Source organism: Spermophilus citellus, assembly GCF_964194105.1.
Source record: "Spermophilus citellus genome assembly, chromosome: 3".
In the NCBI taxonomy this organism is placed as follows: domain Eukaryota; kingdom Metazoa; phylum Chordata; class Mammalia; order Rodentia; family Sciuridae; genus Spermophilus; species Spermophilus citellus.
The window spans coordinates 138,597,202-138,621,561 of record NC_138184.1 but is presented as its reverse complement, the minus strand read 5'-3'; the positions used below and the strand labels follow the sequence as shown (position 1 = coordinate 138,621,561).

Sequence of the window (24,360 nt, the reverse complement as noted above, 5' to 3'; positions counted from 1 at the left end):
GTAGCATCCCAGGCTTCTACCCCACTAGATGCCTGGAATATCCCTAATCCTCTAGTTGTGACAACCAAAAATGTCCCCTATAATTGCCAAAAGTCTCTGGGAGGGAGAAGGGGTGGGAGGCAAAAATCTCCCTTGGTTTCAAACTACTGGTTTAAATATAGTGTGATTTTATCAGAAAATAACCACTTCTTCCTTATGTAGTACTTATGGTTTTATTGAAACTTGTGGAATCTCTAAAGCTCTTTGCTACCAGAGGAAAAATGAATGGGTGTTTACAAATTTTCTTGTAGAAAGTTTATGTAAATATCATTTAAAGAAAAAGGTTATGGAGGAGTGCACCTGTAATCCCAGTGGTTTGGGAGGCTGAGGCAGGAGGCTGAGGTGGGATACTCAATAGTCGGAAGCCAACCTCACAAACTTAACAAGTTTGTTAAGCAACTTAGTGAGACGCTGTCTCAAAATAAAAAATAAAAAGGGCTGGAAATGTGGCTCAGTGACAGAGGATTCTGTAACTATTACATGTAATAAAAAAAAATGGGCTTACATCATTTTGTATAGTCTTTTAAATTCAATTATTCTAGTAAGTCATCTTTATTATATTTTTCAAAGTATCAGTCTGCGTTGGATTGGAAAAACAAAAATAAAACTCGTCTTTCATGAGAGGCAGTATGAAAACTCTGCCTGGATATATGGTGGAAATTTTTCTTTGCCCCTCTTTCAATTCTGGCCAAAAAGAGAGTTAGTATATTTTGCCTCTGAGGCTTGAACAAAAAAGGAGGGCAAGGTTTTGTGTGTGTACCATGTGATCAACATAAAGTTGGTGACAAATAGAATTTATTACAAAGAATTTACCTTATAGAAAATAAGAGGTGAGGGCTGGGAATGTGGCTCAAGCAGTAATGCGCTCGCCTGACATGCGCGGGGCGCTGGGTTCGATCCTCAGCACTACATAAAAATAAAAATAAAGATGTTGTGTCCTCTGAAAACTAAAACAAAAAAATAAATAAAAAAAAAATAAAAAATTCTCTCTCTCTCTTTAAAAAAAAAGGAAAAAAGAAAATAAGAGGTGATTTACTTCTGGAGTATATTTAAGTTTTCATTTGATTACTTATGTCTTCATATAGTGTGCCTTAGTGTCTGTCACTAAGATAACATGCTTATCTTTGAACATGAGCCCTAAGAGTGGTAATAACCTTTGTTTAATCATCTTATTTCTGAGAATCCTTACCTATGAAAGCTCCTCTGTTCCCTGATGTACTGCAGTCTCCATAACTAGCTAATGCTAGTGAGGGTAGGGGAGGAAGGGAAAGGAGTGGATTACCTTTGCTGTGGAGATTTTCCCAGATGTTTTTGAGTCTTTTTAGTAATTCAAAGTCATCCATCATTGGAGGAAATCTGTTACTTTGATTCAGGTTTGATAGATTGACATATGAACAAGGGCAGTAAAGCAATGAAGCACTTCACAGTCTGACCTTGGTCTGATTTTCCAATATTGTTGCCCAGTTTTCTTCAAGTGTTAGAATATGGAGGAGGAACAACGCTTTGGATGGATGGTTATTTGAAGCAGAAAACACTGTTGGGTTCCCTGTACTGTGGACCACTTGTTCCAATCCCTTTAGATTCCTTTATTCCATTTAGAGTGGAATAATCCAGAGGCCCCTGTGCTGCTCTTGGCGCCCTTTGCACATGACCTGGCATCGGTTAAGAACGATCTTTTGGCCTGCACTTCCTCCCTGGGCTGCATGGGTTTTGTACAACACTTCCTTCTGAGTAAAAAAGGCAAGATCTTTGCCTGCCCTATAAGCAGCAAAAAAAAAAAAAAAAAAAAAAAAAAAAAATTACCCTTTCTTTAAGTTTTTTAATCCAGATGATGAAAATACATAGCATATTCGGAAACTCTACTGGCAGACTTGGCAGGCGTTTCATATGCACTTGGACTTAACATGAATTGGATTTGGTTCTCTGATTTCCCTGCCTCCATCTCTCAGAACAAGTTATTTATTATCTGAGTGAGTCTGTGTTAGTGGGTCAGACATGCACATGGCACGTCGATTGTTAAGTGTGCCTGTTTGCTAAGATTTATGCTAGCCCCAATTGTTTTATATTGGTTTTCATTGTTGAAAATTTACTGTATTCATCCTTGGTTTGGCATAAGAATTTGTAGTGTGCTAAAGTTTCCTGTGGTTGAATACTTTATCTCTGTAACACTTCATGCAAAGGAAATTAAAAAATATATAGCGAAAGCATTTCCCTAATATGTTTCCAATCAGCTGTGTACTTTAGTAATTTGATTTGTAGGAACTAGAGAGAAGAGTATTACCAAGCTCTGTTCAGTCATTCATAATTCTTTGGGAATTTAGATCATGGTTCTGAGTTTATGAAAACATCTACTGAAAATTTCCCAAGTCCTTTATTATTCTGCTTCTATGCATTAAGTTTTTTGACCACATCTGTATCTAAAAGGACTCATGGAAGAAAGTGAGTCTTTCCTCTTTGTCTTGAACAAGATAAACAGACAAGAATTGAGGTTGATTAGGTAGCCAGAAGTCATTGCAACAGACAGGCAGTGCCTTTGATTTCTGTATTATCCCTTCTATGTGTTCTTTTCTATACTTTTTGGGTTAAACATTCTAAGCCTGGTGGGCTCCTGAGACTACAGTGACTGTTGGCATAACCAATTGCACCTTCCCAGGAAGTATAACCCTCAGTGTGGAAGTTGCTTGTACAAACTAAATCAAGATTGAGGCTTGTTCTTCACACCATTATTTCTTTGACTTTATGCCATTATTTATTTGAGGAATCTCAATTAAATGAATTGTTCCCTCTTGGGAGCCTCTCTGGTCTTTGACTTCTTCTTCTTCTTCTTCTTCTTCTTCTTCTTCTTCTTCTTCTTCTTCTTCTTCTTCTTCTTCTTCTTCTTCTTCTTCTTCTTCTTCTTCTTCTTTCTCCTCCTCCTCCTCCTCCTCCTCCTCCTCCTCCTCCTCCTCCTCCTCCTCCTCCTCTTCTTCTTCTTCTTTTGCCAATGAATAAGTATGACTTTTATTTTGGCCAGTGAGTTAACATATAGTAATCCATACATTGGCAGTTTCAGATATGTTTAATCTAATTTATTACCTAAGAGTAAAATAAAATTGAACCAGGGAACCATCGCTGTGCAAGCTAAGAGGCAAGCCTTGGAAGGTTTTATCCGGTGAAGACAATAGTTCTTATGTATAGAATTTTGCAATCAGTCTCTCTGTTTTAGTTTTCTGCTTTAAGTCCCTGCCACATTTGAAACTTCTTTCTTGATCTTCAGCAATTTTGAGCTCTCATGTAAGATCACCTTTTTCATAGTGCTGCTTTTAGCTCTGGTATTATGAGAAGTAATAAAGTATGAGAACTTTGTTAAGCATAATAAAATCATGCATTTTGGCCAAGAGAGTTCATCGATCTGTGATGTTTCATTTGAAAACACAGTCCATGAATTAGTGGATTTAGTAGTCAGAGAATTAACCTAAGTGGATGCCAAGTAGGTACTTAGAAGGCTTAGCTGTGTCCTGGGAAAAAATAGCCAGGGAACTGATGGTCCCTGGGATTACTAGTCTTGTTGTAATTAGATATAACTTCTTTTGCTCCAAAGATAAAGGAAACACATGTTCATTTTTGGCCTTTCTTTTTCTTTCTGTGTTTCCCACCTAGGTTGCACCTATGAAGGAAATACCTACAACAGCTCCTTCAAATGGCAGAGCCCAGCTGAGCCCTGTGTCCTGCACCAGTGCCAGGTAAAATCCAGCTTTTTTTTTACTCTCCAGTGAGGACTCCACAGGGTCCTCCTTAGCTCCCCCTTCCAGACCACACAGAATAAAACCCTCAAAGGAAAAACAAAAAAGATAAACAAATGAAAAATGAACTGTATCCTTGTATGTATTTTACTGTGACATTCACCATAAGAAGACAGGTACAGGAAGGACATCATATTGGACTTTTTTTTTTTTTTCAGAAACACACAACAGAATTGTCCACCCTTAGTAAACGGTGCCTGGAAAAACTGCAGGAAGATGCATACATTCTTGGGGAAAATTCATGTCTTCCTCTGAAATTATCTTTAAGCAAAACATGAATTCCTCTTAGCAGAAAAGAGGTATTGTTAGATGGGATAGGTTTTCCTTCTTTGATTTAGAAAGATTTTGAGCCAGAGCCAATCCATAAACTGTATTAAATAGAAGCAACTGGTACACTGTAACCTCGATGATTTCAACCTGACAAACCCAAGAGCCACTTTTTTCAGCAACCAAGGAGCCCACTGTGGCTGATGCTTGCTGAATTCCAAAAAGAACAGTAATTCCATATGGCTCTAATCCTCACAGGTATTAAACACAGAAAGATGAACCAAAGGGAATCATAGAACTAAAATTTTAAACTGCTTTTCTTATCTTTAAAGAAATACTCTGATAAAAATAATGCTCATTTACTTTTAATATAACTTAGAAATTTTCTGTGGCAAAGGTGCTATTAAGTCATTGTATCCCAAATTCCATTTCATAATCTCAGGAAATGCATTTGCATTAAAAGGAGATTAAAAGGTGAGCACCACAAGAGATATTTCTTGATGATCTTATCTTACGCATATTGACATTTAGTTTATGAAAACAAGAATTTTATATTAACATGTTCTTATTATATGCCCACAGCAAGCATGTTCATTCAAAAGACCTTCAGTTATTTATTCATCTTATTTATATAGTCATTTGTGAAATAAGCAGAAGGTAAGACAGCTGTGAATGATAAATTAATTATGTCAAAAAATATTTGTTGAATTTTTACACTAGTTTATAAATTCAACCAGCCTCATGATACAGAAATAAGAACAAAGAGTTTTAAAAACACCAAAAGCTGATATTGCTTACAAACTTGCACCACTTTACCTCCACCTTGCTTTTTGATCAATGTAATTTTCACTCTTTGGCAGGGTGTTCTGGAAGCCTTGGTTGAAATGTTGGTTAAGCAGGATAACTTTGCAGTCTAGTATAACATCTGTGTACAACCATCCCAGGTCATGTTGATCCTGAAGTTGCTTGTATCTAAAGATTTTCCTGCCTTTGAATGAAGACCTTGTTTAAATTAAATGGAGGGAGGGAATATTTTGTTGCCTGAAGAACAGATTACAAGCCATTATCAGTTGTTAACATTAAACCTCCAATTGCCTATCATCTCTGGTTACTAGTCACTCAGCAGGCTGGAGACAATTGATGCAGGAAAATCAAGTTATTATGGGAAGTCAGGAAATGCTGAACTGCAGAGTGGCATGCAGAAAGGTGATGTTACCTGCTGAAGATCAAATTTGTCTTTCATCCTCCTGTTTTAAAACTTTGCCTAAGCCCTGCTGGCTAGTGTGATGTCATTTCATTCAATAAGCAAAAAGGTGCAGGATCCTGTGAAGGAAGCTACATAGAGCTGTTCCTTTGCTCAGCTCAAACCTTCCCACTCTGCCACCTCTTGCTTCCAGTCTTTAGGGATTGAGACCTCATCAAAGGATGCAGGAAATGATCTTCACTTCTCAGGCTAGTCTTCTTTTTTCTCCAAAAAACAGACACAATTGCAAACTCTATCCGAAAGCTCTTCTGAGAGCACAAAATCAGTTACAGAGGACACAATGTAGGACAGTAAGTGAAATACAGGCTCTGCTGTTCACATAACTAGTTACTAACCTCTCTGCACCTCACTTATACCCTCTATAACTAGAACTCTCTCATTGGTGGTTAGAAGCAATAATCAAGACTGTCATTAAAAATGCTCCTGGTAGATACCTATGTGTGGGGCTACAATTAGAGTCCAGACAACAGTGAATTCAAGGATTTCCTTAGTGTCTGAGTTGAATTTTGCCTCCTTTCTTATGTCCTCTGATGAATTTTTAATTTCCTGCTAGAAGAGGACAACCTGATCATCAGAGATGGTGGAAACTAACTTGAAGCCTCCATCGGAATTGCAGATATTGAAGGAAATTTGACTTTGAATCATAGCTTTCTTTCTTTCTTTCTTTCTTTCTTTCTTTCTTTCTTTCTTTCTTTCTTTCTTTTTTAGTACCAGGATTGAACTCAGGGGCACTTGTCCACTGAGCCACATCCCCATTCCTATTTTGTATTTTATTTAGAGACAGGGTCTCACTGAGTTGCTTATTGCCTCCATTTCTGAGTGTAGCTTTGAATTCACAATCCTCCTATCTCAGTCTCCTGAGCTGCTGGGATTACAGGTCTGAGCCACCACACCCGACTGGATCATAGCATTTTTGCATTGCTTCAGTTACATAACCAAGACATGGATTTTTTTTTAAAATCTTATCTATTTTTGGTATTTTGAGAATTGTTCCTGTCTACAAATGTGTTACAAACTACAGTAAATCCACCTGGTCCTACAAATCTTATTCCTGACATAATATGAAGACATTTAGTGTAGAACTCTCCTTGTTGAATTGGTACTAAATGGTGGCAGACATAATGAAGAAAGTGGCTTAGTTGTCACATGGTTACATCTGTCTTCAGCCCGTGCTAACCTCCCTTCAAAACAAAATAAAACAAATAAATACCAAAAAATCACAAATTCCTGTACAAAATGGGTAGAGAATACAGAGGAAACTCTTCAAAGATGGACTCTGAGAATTAATTTTAAAAATATTTCAATTGACATTAAGATGATAGCAGAATCTCAAGATCAGTTTGCAAATGACACACTTGATTTCATGACTAAAACTTGAAGTCTCTGTTTAGACTTACTTGAATACAAACTTAGAAACTGTTTTGTCATATCTCTTTATTTGATATGAGAGAAAACCCAACCCTAGACGGTGTGAAACCAAGTTACATTTTTAAGATTGCAAAACCAGCCTTGTTATTTCTAGAAGGGTGGTCAGAATTTATCTGGCTCTCTGAATGCTAGCCTGGGTGTTAAGTGTGTACTCTGTTTCTCACAGTTAATGGTTTGAAGAGTAATAACAATGATAGAAAATACAGCCAGTACTGAAAACAATTGTGAGTGAGCGGCCAGACTGTCAGGTACAGACTGATGGCAAGAAGGCCTCAAAATCTAGAGTAAAAGAAAGCAGGCAGGGCCGAAGAGAAAGTGCAAGAACAGGAAAAAGAACAGGAGACAGGATTTGCACTCTGAGGTCCACAGAGTAGGTCAGGGTGAATGGCTCTTACTTCATGTGTGCCATGTATCTATCTCTAGGCCTCACACTCACCCTCATCTTGTACCTTTCCAGTTCTTTTCCTTCTTCGTCAGTTTTTCATTGCTGTGACATAATACCTGACAAGAACAACGTAGAGTAAGAAAATTTAATTTTGGGCTTATGGTTTCAGAGCTCTCAGTCCATGGTCAGCTGACTCTATTGCTCTAAGCCTGAGGTAAAGCAGAACATCATGGTGCAAAGGCATGGTGGAGGAAAGTTGCTCAACTCATGGCAGTTAGGAGGCAGAGATAGGGATAGGAAGGGGCCAGGGACAGATACAGTCCCCAAGGTAAACGTCCAGTGCTTACCATTACCAACCATGCCTCACGTGCTCACAATTACCATCCATAGGATGAACTAATCCACTCACAAGGTCAGAGCCCTCACAAATCTGATCTTTTCACCTCTGCATATGGCTGCATTATCTAAACTGAGCTTGGATGTTCCAGTTCCAAACCATAACACCTTCCTTGATTATTTTTGTATAATAGTAGCTCCTCGGTAGGACTTCTGGGATGACTGATTTGGGACATTCTGTTTTGCAGGAAGGTGTCGTTACACAGTCTGAAGTCCGCTGTGTTGTTCACTGTAGAAACCCTTTGGAGCATCTGGGAGCCTGCTGCCCGACTTGTCCAGGTAATGTTCTCAGGAAGCGGAAGGCTGGAAAGCTCTCTGGTGCAGTGCAGGAGTATTGAGTATTGAAATCTGTCTTCTCTCAAGTATGCATGATCCCCACCCCCCACTCAACTGGGATTTTCCTTACTTTACATCTGTGTACCTGATGGACTTAAAAGAGCAAGCAAGCTCTTTTGCATAGAAATGTCTGGTTGGCCTCCTCCGTGTGCCCAGTATGAACACAACGTGCTGTAGGTCTTGGCATGTGGATTCTCAGAGGCCTGCTTTCCACTCCACAGGGCCACAGGTAACGCTTATTTTGGAAAGAAAGGCTGTGGCTTTCACTTGTTTCCAGAAATGTCTTTTTACTGCTTCATATTGCAATACGTTGGCCAGAGCTCACCCGGGTGATGAGGTGACCAGATGTTTTCTGAAAACTGAGAGCTGTGTCCCTAGTGAGTTTAGCTTAGGGTTTTGTTGGTCTAAGTTTTCAGTGTGGTTCAACAAGTTGGACCCACTGTCTTTTTGAGAGGACACAAATGAGAGGACACTGGCTAACTGAGAGCAAGGATCTTCCTTTTCTAGTGGCTGGGAATGTTTCCTCTTAGTTTTCTGAACAGGATTGCAAAGGCCTGTTGCATCTTTTCTTGCCCTTTCATATAAGCCTGGGGATTTTGAGGTGAGAGAGTTTTTCTGAACTCCTAAGTTGCTAGCCAAGTGTTTCCAACAGGTGTTCTGCATTTTGGGTCTTCTCTGAGCACTCTTCCTTATTGGTGATGATACAGCTACTACCCTTTGCTTTGAAAGGTTACTCTCTAGAGGGTCCTCTGGTCTTGGGACCTTCCTGTGAAATGAGAAGGCACCATGGTGGGATACTGTGCAGAAATGAGCTAGGCTCTTTCCCCTCCATGTGGTAGAGCGGAGCTCTTTTTAGAATTCAGTCTTTTCTCACCTCCAGTGACAAGGACAGCCAGTGTCTACTACTTCTAATCTTCCTTATATCGTAGAATGTCTTTATTCAGCTTCCTTTTCATACTAGATTTCTGTAAAGCATTAAAGTGATTCTTTCCAAAATTTGTTTGTTTGGTTTTTTTTTGATACTGGGGACTGTACTCAGGGGCGCTAGGCCACTGAGCCACATCCCCAGCCCTATTTTGTATTTTATTTAGAGACAGGGTCTCAATGAGTTGCTTAGTGCCTCGCTTTTGCTGAGACTAGCTTTGAACTCTCTGTCCTCCTGTCTCAGCCTCCTGAGCCACATTCTTAAATGTCTATGGGGTCTTTGCTAAGCTAGAGCATAGTTCTCTAGGCTGCATGTTAGAATCACCTGGAAAAAGTGAAGGGAAAGAGAAGCTTGGTGCCCAGCTGCATCTCAGACCAATTCCATCAGAACCTCTGAGGGTGGGACCCTGGACTCCTCCGACATTTCTTTTCACAGCCAAGCTTGGGGATTGGTAATGAGACAAATGTTATTTGTCAACCAGATTCAAAAATTACGAAATCTCTCAAATACGAATTTGGTTGTTCTGAGCAGACTGTTGCTTTATGGATACAGAATCGACTCAGATACCCCACCCCTAGCCCACAACCATAGGACCCGTCAGGGAGCAAGGGTAATGCAAAGCCTTGAAGCTCATCACCTCTTGCCTTCTCATTTAGGAGACAGTCATGTTTTAGGTTGTCTTTGAAATGTAGGCACACAAACAGCAGCATGAATTTATTTCAGCCATTGAAGTTTTCAAATTTGAGCAATGGCTCCTTCACTCTGATTTTGCTTGTGTTCCCAGGAAGGGAAGGGCTGGGCTCCAGGGTTGTACATATTGCACTGCTAAGTGCTCACAGCCTTCCATTGAGGGGGTGGGGTGGTGTCCACTGCTCAACAGGAAGAAACCAGGCCCAGGTACATGAGTGAGTAAGGGCTGAAGGTATCGCTGGGCCCTGGCCCTTCTCTTACCTCACCACCACACTACACTACCTCTCACTTCACCACACACCATGAGAAGTATTCTGCTTAGGTCCAGGTGCCCTGGGTGGTGAATCTTGCCTTCCTGGGCAGGTTCTGTGCCTTCTGATATGAGGTCAGGAATCATCTTTGCTCCCTGTCCTTCATTCCCACAGACAGTGATTGGAATGCACATGGGAAGGAGCTGCTCCAGCATGTCTTATCCTTTGTCTTAGGAGAGTGGCCTCAGCCAAGTTTTGGTAGAGACAGTCGAGGGAAACTGTAGGGTATGATTGTTAATTCAGAAGGACTGGCGTCTGTCATTGATCAGGGAATGGTATTCCACATAATGACAAACATGTACAGTCTGTGGTCAGTTTCTTCCTGAAACAGATTTCAGGGCATTCTTGGTTGTCTGTTCCTTCCATCCCATCTGACTCTTTGCTCAAGGATGCTGGATCATGAGGGAACAGCTTGAACAGAATTTTCAGAGAAATTCCTTCACTTAAGCTGTTAAATGTAGATTCTGTGGTTTATCCGTCTGGCCATCTGTGTCACAGAATCAGAGGTGCAAACATAGAAAATAATTGAAGACACTTTGTTGGAAGCGTCCTTTGGAGAGAGAGACTGGGCATCGTCTGTCATTCATGAACAGTGCTGGGTGCAGTCACTGGGGGGCACCATGCTTACCAAGTTTTTCCATATTACCAGAACAGCAAAGAGGTGGCTCTTTGCTAGCCCTGGTTGTGTATATCAAACAGGTCTTATTCCTGGGGCATATTTTTAAAAGTTCAACTTTATCTACCTATTCAAATTCAGGCTTGTGGCACACGGCTATGTGTTTTTCTGTTGAATGAAGGGCCATATTTGGCTTTAAGAAGGATGGGGCCAGAGGTCAGGCCAGCTGGGGAAAATGTTCTTGATCTTTTTTATTAAGAAGCAGCTCTTCCAAGTATTTGGTGGCTTCTTCTGGCAGTTTTAGTGGAAAGACCTTGAACACGCCTCCTTAGTCCTTCATGGGAGCTTGCTTGGCTAAGTTTTGCTCCCCCAGCAGCTCTGTTTCCTGCACAGTCTGCTATGTGGAAAGGGACCCCAGCTATCTTGGCCAAGCACCTTGTGAGGAAAGTGGTTTTGCTATTGACAGTCCTCTCCTAGTGTGAAGGACACAGCTGCTGGGCACTCTGTGCCTCAGGTCATTTGTGACATCTCTTTAGAATATTGGCAGTGTCCTGAGCATCTTTCTGACTAGGAGACAACTCTGAGTTTTGATCCTTTTATTAGCCAAACTTGTGAGGGACCACAGCCCATTGAACACACACAAGGTGGGGTGGAAAACCCATGGAGTATTTACTGCCCTCTTCTGCCCCTCTTTCCTTTGGGCCTGGCCCTCTGCTTAGTGCAGTGGGTGGGTCAGAGCCAAGGATGAATCTCAAGTATGAATCTCAAATTGGCTATCTGCCAGGTGGATTACTTCCACTCTGAGCCATGTTTTCCTTGTTTGTGGAATGAGGAATAAGAGACCCTACTTTGTAGGATTCCTGGGAAGTGGAGTGAGATCAGGGTACATAGGGCCTGGTAAGGCTGTGCAGTTCCCTGGTACTCATTACGTGGAAGCCTTTAGCATCATCTGCTCTTTATCTCATAGTTGACCTCTTTCCCTTGGCCTTCCTCTGGTTTCTTCTGCCCCCTTAGGGATGGGTTCCCCTGGTAGTGGTCACCACTATCCTGACACAGCCCCAGGGGCTCACTATGGGAGTCACTATAGTGCTTTTGCTGTCGTTGGGCCACCTTGGCTTTGACTGTTAAGTTTCCTGGCATCTTTGGGGTTTCTGGTCCCATGACAATGTGCCAATCTTTTGTACTCTATTTTTTTTAAAATTATGTAGTAATCTTATCTACATGTGAAAGAGGACGCTTGTTGGGGTAGAAATGGAAGTGGGGATGGGAGATAGGTGAGCAGTGGATGGAAGGATCACATCAAGTTGAAAGAAGAATTCTGCCCTAATTCTGGCCTCTGCTTTACTTTCCAGGCTGTGTGTTTGAAGGTGTGCAGTATCGGGAAGGAGAGGAATTTCATCCAGAAGGAAACAAGTGTATCAAGTGTTCCTGTGTTGTAAGTCCTGCTGTAGCTGTGGCTAGGGTGATCCTTCGGGTTACTTGATGCTTGTACTCACTGATAGCAGCCCTGACTCTTAAGTTCTCTCTATTCTCTTCTCCAACCAAGGGAAAAACTCTTTCCTTGGAAGCAGGTTTCTCAGCCTCAGCACTACTGACACTCTGGGGTGGGTACTTCTGTGTTGTGGGGACTGCCTTGTGTACTGTAGGGTATTTAGTAGCATGTCTAGCCTCAACCCATTAGGTCATAGGAGTACCCCTCACCCCAGTTGTAGGACCAGTAATGTCTGCAGATATTGCCCAGTATCCCTTGGAGAACAAAGTCGCTTCCAATTAAGAACTGCTGCTCTAAAGAGTGACAGAGAGCAGCTGATTTTCTTCCATCAGCCTCCTTTTGGGAAATGCCATGGATTTTCTGTTCTTTCTTGAGGGCAGAGGAGCTTCTTGCTGAGTCAGCTGTTGAATTGAATGCAGGCTCACAGAAAGCAGTTGGGGAAAAGTACACAGCTCAGTGCATTCTGTGGGGTGAGAGCTGGTCAGGTACAGTTGCAGAGAATGGATGGGAGGAAATTGCCTGTGTCCATTCAGGGCAGAGTATGGATTAGTAGCACAAAGCCATAGATTGCTATTTCTAAGCATTGCTGATTTTTAATCCACTTACTCAGAATATCCCCAGAATGCATAGGAATGAGAAGAGGAAGTTGACCCATGCAGCAATTTTAAAGGGATCTTTATAATTAATGTACTTTAAATTTGGTAGTGGTGATGGTGGTGATGGGAAATCTGGTCTTCAGCAGCTGCTCCAAGTTATTTACAATAGGGAGTTAGTGCAGCCATATATTTTTCCCCTCTTATGTAATAAAGAACATACATTTTCCAAATCACTTGTGACTTAGAGGGTATTGCAGAATAATAAAAAATACATGGGGAACTCTAGCATCCTAATTTCACCAAAGCAGAATCAGATGTGGATCATCATAAATTATAGCATTTATCATTTCTCTACATGTCTTTTCTAAAATCTTTTGCTCTTCCTATAGCATATGCATATCCAAACTAGAGTCTAGGTTAAAACCAATATGACCAAGGGTGATGGTTTTTGTATGGAGAAGAAGAAAGGGAAGGAAGAGATGGGAGGAGGGAAGAAAGGAAAATGTGTATGGGTCTATATATCCGGGTTTAAAACATGTTATATTTATGTAATATGTTAAAAACAAAAATAATTTTCCAATGAAAATGAACTTTGGCTTGCATATTTCAGTTGAACCTCTTATTTTCTTGCCAATGCTGGGTAGATAGACTTATTGTTTTTATGTAAATGATTTCTATTTGCTATTAAATATTGCCAATTTCTCAATTTTATTTCTTCCCTATTGGAAGCTGTAGTATTTTCTGGTAATTTTCATTGTAATCTCATTCTTCTAGGAGTAGAATGAGGGAGAAATAAGGCACTTTTCAAGAGGAAATTTTAAATGTATGCTTGCACAAATTGCCTTTCTGATCAAGGTGTGTCAATGTCAGATAGCTGAGCTCCTCAGGGAGGAAAATTAGAAGGTGGTGAGAAGGATGGGAGTTCTTCAAGTTCTACTGATGACATCAGTCCAAGGAATCCAACGTTGGAACTAGAAATGAGCTCAGGCCTTATGTGCACAGGGGTCACAGATCCAAATATACTGAGGCATTGAATTTTATTTGTTTTTCAACTTAGCATATGCTGAATGAAACACACCTTAGGGCCAAGTTCAGGCCCCTGAAAGTCCTGCTTTCATTTTTGGTTGACAAAGTAAAAATCCAAAGATGTCGTCACTTGCCCAAGCCTTCCTGCCAGCTGAGTTCTTTCCAGACCTACATGTCCATTCCTACACGTCTATAGTCTTATTTCTTGTATTCTTATCAGTCCTGGATTTTTTTCTAATTTTGTGTGTTTCACCCTCAGCACTTAAAGGGCCACTTATGCTTTTGATTATATTTCTGATGCCCGCCTTTTCTACTAGTAGAATACGTGGGAGAGAGGCTGGAGTTCTCGCCTGAGGTTAGGACATGGATGTGTGGGCTTGGGTGTGGGAGAGGGTCCTGGAGCAGTTTTTCTTTTTATGAATACAAAAAATCTAAGGTGTAAACTTTGTTGAAGCTCATTATTAGAATAACCTGGCTTTTCATATTCTTTCATTTTGCTATCTTTTGATGTAGTGCACTAAATAAAACCCTAATGTCTTGGCAGTACTTGTCCTTGATTTGAGATTGCAGCTGTGGAGGTGTCTGCTTGAGAATGTAATAATGCAGACGTATGGTCTGGCTTTGTAGCTGACAGGCATGAGGCTCGTCAGTGTAAGCCAGCAGCTGGCGTGGTAACTGTGGCTGGTAGCATGTGTGGGGTGTGAGGTACCATCTTTCTGAATGAGAGGGAAATACTGGAGCAGGGCTTCCGCCATGGTCAGGAGGAGATCGAATGCTGCTGGGGAGGTTATTATGGGGCCATTATGGGGTGGGGGCCATTCAGAACATCAGGCTTCAGGTTCCTCTGACAAAAGAAGATGGTCTATAATAACTTGATGTGCGTTGGTAAAAAGGAAAATATTTATGCATTTGAGCACATAAATAGGACAGTTGTCCCTCAGTATCTTTTGGGGGTTTGGTTCAGCACCCCCTGTGGATACCAAAATCTACAGATGCAAGTTCCTTATATCAAACTGTGTGATAATCACTGACAACCTACATACATCTTCCAAATACTTTAAATCATTTGTAGATCACTTACAATGCCTAAAACAATGTAAGTGCTATGTAAATAGTTGTTATACTCTATTGTTTAGAGAATAATGACAAGGGAAAAAGTCTGTGTCTGTGTATGTTCAGTACAGATTCAGAAATTTCTCCAAATACTTTCCATCTGTAGGCAGTTGAATCCACAGATGTGGTACTCATGGATATGGAAGGCCAGCTATATTTATGTGAATATATATTTGTGTGTATGTAAATCTGTATTTGTATTTATCTAGACACATACACACATATAAACAAATATATATATATATGTAAGTGTGACTATAAATACAAATCCAAACACACATATTTACATGTCTAAGTTTGGATTCCTTCAAAAACAGACCCTGAGACAATTATTTGAATGTAAATAGTTTATGTAGGAGATAAAGAAGACTGACAGAAGAATGTGGAAATGAGACAAGAAGGGGAGGCAGCCAGTGGAGGGTATGTTACCAAGTGCTAAGGTCTGAATGTCCCCCCAAAACCATGTGCTGAAATTTATTTCCCAGTGTGGTGGTCTTAAGAGGTGGTGATTAGGCCATGGGGGAATCAGCTCTCACAAATGGTTTAGTGTCCTTATGAAAGGGCTTGAGGGAGAGAGTTTGACCTCTCTTACCCTTCCATTCCTACCGCCACATGAGGACACAGACTTCCTGCCCTCCAGAGGATGCAGAGAAGATGCCATCTTGGAAGCAGAAAAAGCAGACCTCAACAGAGACCAGACCTGCTGGTGCCTTGATATTGGGCTTCTCAGTCTTCAGAATTGTGAGAAATAAATAAATATCAGTTCTTTTTAAATTCCCCATTCGGTAGCATTTTATGATAGCATAAACCAATATACCAAATGAACTACCAGTGTGGATTACCAGATCTTAATCCTACTGGGGAAACTCTGGAAACCTGTATAAAATTCATGCCTCATGATTTTCTTACTAAGTGATGAAAGAGCTGAGTTATTTCTATACCAACTCCCAACTCCCCCTACCACCAGCAGCGTGGGCATGACTGTAGGGGCTGAGGGAAGCAGAGGGGATTCTCGATCCCCAACTCCCCTTTACCACCAGTGGCAACACCCAAGGTCTTAGCCGCCAGTTCCAGGGGGCGTGCCCACCAAAGGGGTCCGGACAAATTAAACTGGGTAGCATTTCTAGCCTGCCACTCAGGTGGCCAGAGGAAGAAATACAGGTGTTAGCAGCTGGAAATCTGGCCTTGTGTTCAAGTGGTAGCAGTGAATATGTATGTGTGTGTGTGTGTGGGGGTGCAGCAACAGAGTCAGCTACAATAGCTAGGCAAGCATATGTGTGCTTGTATATGTACATAAATGTATACTCATTACTATCTTTAGATCTCTGAATATGTATGCAACCATGTGCATGTTTAGACCACTGCCTCTAGCATTTTCCCAAACCTACTACTCTCTCTTGTGTCTCCAGTCTTCATGTTGCTGCCTTGTTCTTCCTTCTCCTTGTTCACCTGATGAGTGTTTGATCTTTCCAAGTTGGTTATTACCATTCCACTCCAATTGCTTGAGTACTGGATCCTATTAGATAGAGATAGCGGTTTTCTTGTTTTTATTCTTGAGAGTCTGTGGCCTTTCACTTGCTAGCTTACCTGTCCCCTTCCCTTCTTTTCTTCCCTTTACACACCCAGACACACACAGAGACACACACACACACACACACACACACACACACACACACTTCCAGGCAGGCACTCAACCAGTGGTATCACCGTGATTGGTTTATTTTTTTGCTCCCTGTGTTGACTGTGGAAGGGGATGTCTTTGTATGTTCCACTGTCCATCCTCGGTGGCCATGAGCACTGCTGTGTGACACTCTTCTCCTTTCCTTGCTGTTTTTTTGCTGTGGCACACTTAGAAACACTAGTGTTTTCTCTTCCTTACTGTGACAGTTCTGCTCTTTGATGCTGGCCAGCTTACTCTTGCCTGGGGGAACTACTGCAGGTCGATATTGCGCTATCATTAGGGGACTGTTTGCCCTTGGAGTCATGCGTGTGGGAAGAAGCATCCCTCTTGCATATCTTTGGTCTAATGGATGAGTCACCAACTCTTTGAGGTGTCCCTCAATGTCAAGTAAATATTGCTGATGTTGGTGGCTTTCAATTTAAATCCAACCCCTTTCTTTATACTCTTCAAGTTTCTGAAAGATCTGTTTCCTCATGTTTTTGTGATATGATAGAATAGTAGACCACCAGAAAAACACTTCCTCTTATTGAGATGAATGTCTTAGCTAATGAAACAAATGCTTTACACATGATTTTACATCCTGATTTTAGTTGGGACAGTATATACAGCATTCCAGACAGCTGAGAACATGCTAACCTTTGGAGATATCTGGAGAGGATTTCACAACCCTTTGCTAGTACCAGTTCCAGAAGCAGAGCATCTCACATTTTTAGGTGTGAGATCATCATGACTCATTTAGGAAATGCAGTGCTTTTATTCTCACTTGTTAAACCTTATGATCCCCACTTACAAATTATATAAATAAAAAAAAAGCCAAGAGGATTGCTTCTCCAGAGCCTGGATGCTAATCAGAGGAGTGATGACTTGCATTTCTTTAGCTGTTCTGTATACTTGTCTGAGTCACATTTGAGTGTGTTCTGTACGCAATGTGTTCAGCGTAAGTACCTTATTAATTTTAAAATAGAGAGATGATTTCTTCCCGAGTCTGAACCAAAGAATAATTTATAAAGCATACCAAGCATTGGTTGAAGCACACATTTGCTTCCTCTGGGTTTAAACTTTTTATTACCTGCCAGCTGCACAGCAAACAGCTGTATGTGTCATTGTTCAGTTGAATGTTCAGGAAATAAGGATGGTGGCACTTGGCATAGACATTTCTGTAAAACCCATCTTCAAGGTTGTAAGGTCAAAGACAGAGGTGCCAATGAGGGATGTTTGTGTTCTTTTTTAACCAAACTATTTCAGGAATCCTATGGGCTCAGTGTTCTTGGATATTACTTAATGAAGGGATTATAGCCCACGGAGTTGCAGGATACTCTTGAAAGAGTGGCAGGTCCTCAGTCTGTAAAACCCGCCAAATTAGCCAGCCAAGATCAATTACTTTTGCTGACAAAGGCATATTAAGTTCAGAGGATTTTTACCAATAAACATGGGTTGTTAATGGGCTGTCTGTGATGAAGGAGCTGTGCTTTATTGGCTTTTAGAAGCCTTGAAGTCCATAAACACCTTTGCTCTCATTTACACTTGAGATACTGCAAAGCGCTGTCTCCCAGGGAAAATGAAACTCTGAGGAAAGTTATTTGGAGAGAACAAAGAAAATGGAAGTCTCCGCTTCCCTCTCCTCTAGCCTGCATTCCTGAAGATGTCCTGCACAGCCTGGGATGGCCCGGCCCCTGGGCACCTCTCTGGCCTCACCATTGGCCTCTCTTGTTTTCTCTGCTTTGGCCTTTGGACAGGACCTCTTGCTCTTCACTAGCTAGTGTGGCCTCCCACCTGCAGCCCAGGCCTTGCCTGTGACCTCGTTAGAAATGCAGGGTCTCTGTCACTCCCACCGGCCAGTAGAATTGAAGCCTGTGGTTTAACAAGATCCCTAGAGGATTCATTTGCCAAATAGAGCTTAAGGAACACTGGTTTAATACCTTGTGGTCCCTAGGTTATTTTCTCCTCGCCCTTCCCTCCCCCCTTCCCCTCCCCTCCTCACTCCTCCCCCCCTCCCCTCCCCTTCCCTTCCCTTCCTTCTCCCCCCATATGTAGGTGGGCACATCTTCATCCTGCACTTGGAGGCTGGAACATTCCTCCTTCAGAAATGCTTGCTTTGACTCCCAAGACCAGAGCATATCCTATTGGTAAAACCTTTTATAGCACCATATGCTTTAATTCCCAGACATCTAAAATGGTTTGTAATCAGATATTTTTGATTGTGATGATTTTAAAACATTTTAATTTTTAATTGACATGCAGTAATTGTACAAATTTCTGGGGCACAATGTGATAGTTCCAAGCATGTATACAATGTGTAATTATATAATTAGGCTAATTGGCCCATCTATCACCATAGACATTTATCATTTCTCTGTATAAAGAATATTCAAAATTTTCTCCACTGCTGTTTTGAACTATAGGATTACTCAAAGGCTTTATTTAACTTCAACAGGGTAAAATGATCACTTTTGATTTTTTCAGTGCCTGGCACATAATCAGCATACATAATAATTGCTAAATTCATGAATGAATGAATGCTGACTTTATTTTCCTTCCTTTCCTTTGCCTGTCTCCTCTGTCTGCTGCTGCCACTCTCCTACCCACCCACCCTCCACTCCCCTTCTTCCCTCCCTCATGAACATTTTTAATCTTTACCAGTTCAGCAGGGAATAGAGAGATGCACTTCGACATGGAGGAGCTCAGAAATGAAGATGGATTTATGTTCATCTGCAGTAGCACTTATTATAAATGGCGGTCTGTGGAATGTGTAGGACTTCCCTGGGGATGTCTTGTTTGAAAAGTGTTCTCTAAGCCTTGACGATTCCCACATCTCTAGGCAGCAGGAAGTTGCGGTGGCAGAGAGCAGTTGCCAGTGATCAGGGCCATTGCTGTGGAAGAGCTTTTAAGAGAGTGCAATTCTCTACCCTCAGAGTTGACCTTGCCCTGAAGAATGAACATGTCTGACTCCCACCCCCAGCCATTCCAGATTCCAGTGTCTCCAAATCAGATCACACCACCTATGTTAGGAAGCAGAGGAATTCCTCATTATTGCTGAAGTCACATGATGCCGTGGTAACCCAAGTTACATTCCCAACCATCCACTTCTCTGACATGGGGACTTGGGACCCTAAAAGCCTGAACACTCTCTCATGGCCTCTGCCTTACTTGAAGTAATATGTGCAATTTGGTGCATTTTAGTTATAAGCTGTCATTATATTGTCTCTGTCCATGGGGAGAGATTTGGCTACATCTGGGCAGTAAATTGGAGAATTGAGCAATTATCAAGTGAATTAGATCAATGTGGGCAGTTTATCTAACTTGTGTATGCCAAAAAGCCTCAGAGGAGTTTTTCAAAACTAGTCTGAAATATTGATATAATTGCTGCAGTGTTTCATTTTGCATTATGGATGTACCATCACCCGAGGTCAAAAAGGTCTTGCTTTAGAGAAATCAATTGAACAACAATAAAAAAAGCCATCTTTTCCTGAAAGGGTGAGCTGGATAGCCCTTGGCCACTAGGAGGGGCCTCCAATTTGCTTAGAAAAATGGCTGGTATTCTGCTTGTTTGTTTGTTTGTTTGTTTTTGGATGGATCATAGATTGTGAATATTGATATTTTCTATAGAATAAATCTAAGGGGGTATGATTATCTCTTGTGCTAAGAGTCCTATAGGAAGGTCTGTTGAAATGCCACTCTGATTAGGTTGAATCTCTAAGTATACAGCTATTGAAATGGGGTTTTGAATTCTGTCTTCTAGGCAATGTCATCAAAATGATCTGTTTTTAAGGCAAAACTGGGTTAATTGCCTACTATGGTAATTGATCATTACAATGTGGAGCCTTAATAGCATTTTTAGAAGGAAGAGGGCAATGGTTGGAGTAATTATGAGGTTTTGCAGCCTCTGGTTTAATGTGGGTCTTTCAGTGTGAGGACTTGATGTGGATTAGACACATTTTATGTTATATTGGTTTAGATTTGGTACAAACAGTGAGGCAAGGGCTTCACAGCATATCTTTAAGAGTTTATAAACATAGTTGAGTTATTTGTGTTATAAGATAGTACTTTCAGCAAATTCCTGAAACCAACAGAGGGATTATTTTTTTTTATGTTAAAAAGCTTGGGAATAATTCTCCTGTATTTTAAATCCTAGCTCAGTCCTGCCTTATGCATTTTCAGAACACATCCTTAATTTTAAACCTCATATATCTTATTTTTATAGCTTGTAGAATTCTTTATGATTATTTCTTTATATAATTTGTAGTTGAAGTACCCTATAAACTTATTTTTCTATACCGGTAGTCACCAACATATTATAATAATAAACACAATAGGGAAATCATTGAAAAGGAAATTTCTTATATGACATTTGAGCTTTCATCTGAAAACACAATTTGAAAAGAGATCAACAAATGATTTATTTACAGAGGACTTATTGATAATAGTAGATGATATTGCTGAATGTGTACTTCTTGCCCAGGCACCTATTGTACTTCAATGTTTCCAAAATTTTTGTTTAACCTAGGAGGTGTTGACTTCTCTTTTGATGAAGAAAATAGACTCTGAGAAGTTTAATATTTTGCCTAGAGTCAAGGAGCTTGTAATAATAGAAAACCTGACCTGTCCAAAAATAAAGCCATATGTTATTTCTCCCAATCTACCTTCTACCCTACTATGTGCTATAATTTTGAGATGTTATCCATGACTGTTTGTAGACATTTGAAACTGGGAAATGCCATTTCGTCTATGAGGTGAAGAATGACCAAAGATTTCAAGGGAGACATAATGGTGATGTGAGCATCCAAAAGGAACCCTGAATCCGATGCAAGAGATATTAACACAATAAAAAAATAAAAGCATTACGCTTCCTCTCTCCAAAGTTCACAAGTCTAAGCAAGTTTAAACTCAGACCAGATTTCAGCCTTGGGCGTTCAGCCGAAGTGTATGTCACAGCGATGCCAGAGTGGGTGAAGAACACAGATCTGTTACCCTCATAACAGCTGGAGAATGGAGATGTTATGATCCACAGCGCTTCTCTCTGCCAACAAATTATGGATATACAAAGAAATTGTGATAGTTTTGGAGACAGACCCACTCCGATTGCCTCTGCTTCCAGAGATGGATGGGAACAAATGTTTATCTGATGGGGTGCATCTACACCTTGCTCACTGACGGGGTCTGAGCATCCATTTAGAAAGGCCCTCCTTAGAGATTTTATACGGGAGGTGGGTTCGCCTGGACATGCATTTTAGTGGCTTTGTGGATGTGGATTTATCCCCCTGGTAGAATGGAGGCAACACTGTATAATAGCTTTTGAACAGTTGCTTTCTCCTATCTGTCTAAGAAAGTGGAGCATTTGAATGGAGTTTGGAATAGGTATTGAGAGTTGATAGAAGAGTTAGCTCAATCCTCTCAATCCATTGTGTCCGTACAAAGACTGTTCTTTCTATTTCTCTTTTTTTTTCTCCTTTTGCTCTATCAGATGATGAACCTCTTTCATCTTCTAAAAATTTCAGGAAAGATGCTTATTGTACTAAACTCTGAAGAATTTTCCAACTATCTGTCCATTCCTCCTTCCATCTTTACATATCTCTTTTCTCTGCAACCAACCAAGTCACTTATTAATTTTAAAAGATTGTGCTAGGCACTGAGTACCAGTGATGAAGGGGACTTCATTTTTTCTCTCCAGGCAATTGCAACATATTGATTTGGGTGTATTTATTAAAAATAAAACCAAATTAAACTATAATGGAGCATTTTTGTGTGCCAAATATAGTTTATGATCATTACAAAAAATCTAAATATATTGAAAATATATTTAGTGGTACTACTCAATTTATAGCCACTGATAATAATATTTAATATATTCCAACTTGTTTCTTCCATATTTATATGCAATTATATAACTTGGTAGGATCACCTTCCACATGCAGTTTTCTATCCTTATTATTTTCATCTAACATGATGCAGCTTGAACATTCCTAATATGGAAAACTAAGATCCAAAATTCTATAAAATCCAAGTTTTGAGTGCGGTGCTCAAACAATTTCAAATTTTTGGAGCAGTTCAGATTTCAGAGTTTTGGATTAGGGATGGCCTACCAGTAAAGTCTATGCAAATATTCTAAAATTTTTAATAATTCTTAGATCTGAAACACTTATTTTGTCAAACATTTTGAATAGGGGATACTCAATCTGAATTGTAAATATATATCCATTTCACTAAAATGTGTTGAAAATAATTCTTTTTCCCTTTTTTGGTATCAGGTATTGAACTCAGAGGTGCTTTACCACTGAGCTACACCCCCCGCCCCTTTTTTAGTACAGGAGATTTACTCTTTGCTATGAGACAGGGTCTCCCTGAGTCACATAGGGCCTCCTTAAGTTGCTGAGGCTGGCTTTGAACTTGTGATCCTTCTGTTTCAGACTCCCAAGATGCTGGGATTACAGGTATGTGCCACTGAACCTGGCCCCTGCCCTTTTCATTTTAATTAAATTTTTAATTTTTTTTAAAAAATTATGAGACAGGGTCTCACTAAGTTGCTTGGAGCCTTGCTAAGTTGCTGAGGCTTGTCTTGAACTTGCGAGCCTCCTGTCTCATCCTGCCAAGCTGCTGGGATTACAAGCATGCCCCACCATGCCTGGCAAAAATTATTCTCAATATCTACTTAATATTCCACTGTTTTATCATAATTTATTTAATCATTTTTCTGGTATTTAAAATTAATGTTTTTAGTTTTCATGATTATGTATGAATAATTTGACAAACATCTTTTAAAAGTAATATGTTATTTCTCAGGCTAAATTCAGAGAAGGATAATTAGTGGGTCAAGGATACAAACATTTTAAGGTGTATGTCTTATGTTACTGAAATACTTAGAAATAAGTGATGTCTTAATTTCCACTCCAATTGAAAATAAATAGATATGGATCTTCCTGCACCCAAGCCATTTTCTTTTTGGAAATCTTGTTTCCATTGGCATTTGTATTCTGAAACTGAATGGTCTCTAAATGTCTAGCAATCATTTGTGCATCTTCTGCAAATTGTGTTTTTATTTCTAATGTTTTTTATTGGGTGGTAAAATTGTATTGAAGATTATGTCTGAGTGGAGGACATTGTTCCTTTGCTAGTTATGTTAAGATGTGTTTTAAAGCTGGGCATGTGGTGCATGCCTGTAATTCCAATGGCTTGGGAGGCTGAGGCAGGAGGATCTCGAGTTTAAAGCCAGCCTCAGCAAAAGTGAGGCTTTAAGGAACTCAGTGAGATCCTGTCTCTAAATAAAATAAAAAAATAGGGCTGAATATGTGGCTCAGTGGTTGAGTGCCTCCCATACCCCAAAATTGGAATATTTGCACATACTTTACTGGTTGAGCATCCCCAATCCAAAAGTCTACAATCTGAAATGCTCCAAAATAAGAGAGTCAACATTGTCAGATTCCCAAAGTTAATTAGTCCAAGAATTTTATTTATTTCAGCTTCTTCTTTTCCTTTTTTCACTTTTAAATTTATTTTTCTTAGATATATATGACAGTAGAGTATATTTTGACATATTATACCTACATAGATTATAGCTTATTCTAACTAAAATCCCATTCTTGTGGTTGTAGATGATGTGGTGTTTCACTGGTGGTGTATTCATATATAAACATAGAAAGTTAAGTCTCATTCATTTTACTGCCTTTCCTGTTTCAATCACTATACCCTTCCCTTCATTCTCCTTTGTCTAATCCAGTGAATTTCTATTCTTCACTTCTCCCTCCTTATTGTGTGTTAACATCCACATATCAGAGAAAACATTCAGCCTTTTGGTTTTGATTGGCTTATTTCACTTAGCATGATAGTCTCCAGTTCCATCCATTTACTGGCAAATACCATAATTTCATTCTTCTTTATGGCTGAGTAATATTTTACATATACACATTTCTTTATCCATTCATATGTTGAAGGGCACCTAGATTGGTTCTATAGCTTAGGTATTGTGAATTGAGCTGCTATAAACATTGATGTGGCTCTGTCACTGTAGTGTGCTGATTT

At 40.2% G+C, this 24,360-nt stretch overlaps 1 protein-coding gene across 5 annotated transcripts in view; it reads left to right on the top strand.

The window, feature by feature from the left end:
- Positions 1 to 24,360, top strand: part of BMPER (BMP binding endothelial regulator) — a 251,580-nt gene that overhangs the window by 54,394 nt on the left and 172,826 nt on the right. For 3 of the 5 annotated variants that reach the window (XM_081284713.1, XM_081284712.1, XM_081284711.1), the window contains exons 4-6: positions 3,679 to 3,761; positions 7,750 to 7,840; positions 11,792 to 11,874. In XM_081284713.1, coding sequence (XP_081140839.1) covers positions 3,679 to 3,761; positions 7,750 to 7,840; positions 11,792 to 11,874 — 257 coding nt within the window. The other 2 variants (XM_081284714.1, XM_081284715.1) reach the window with 2 other exon arrangements.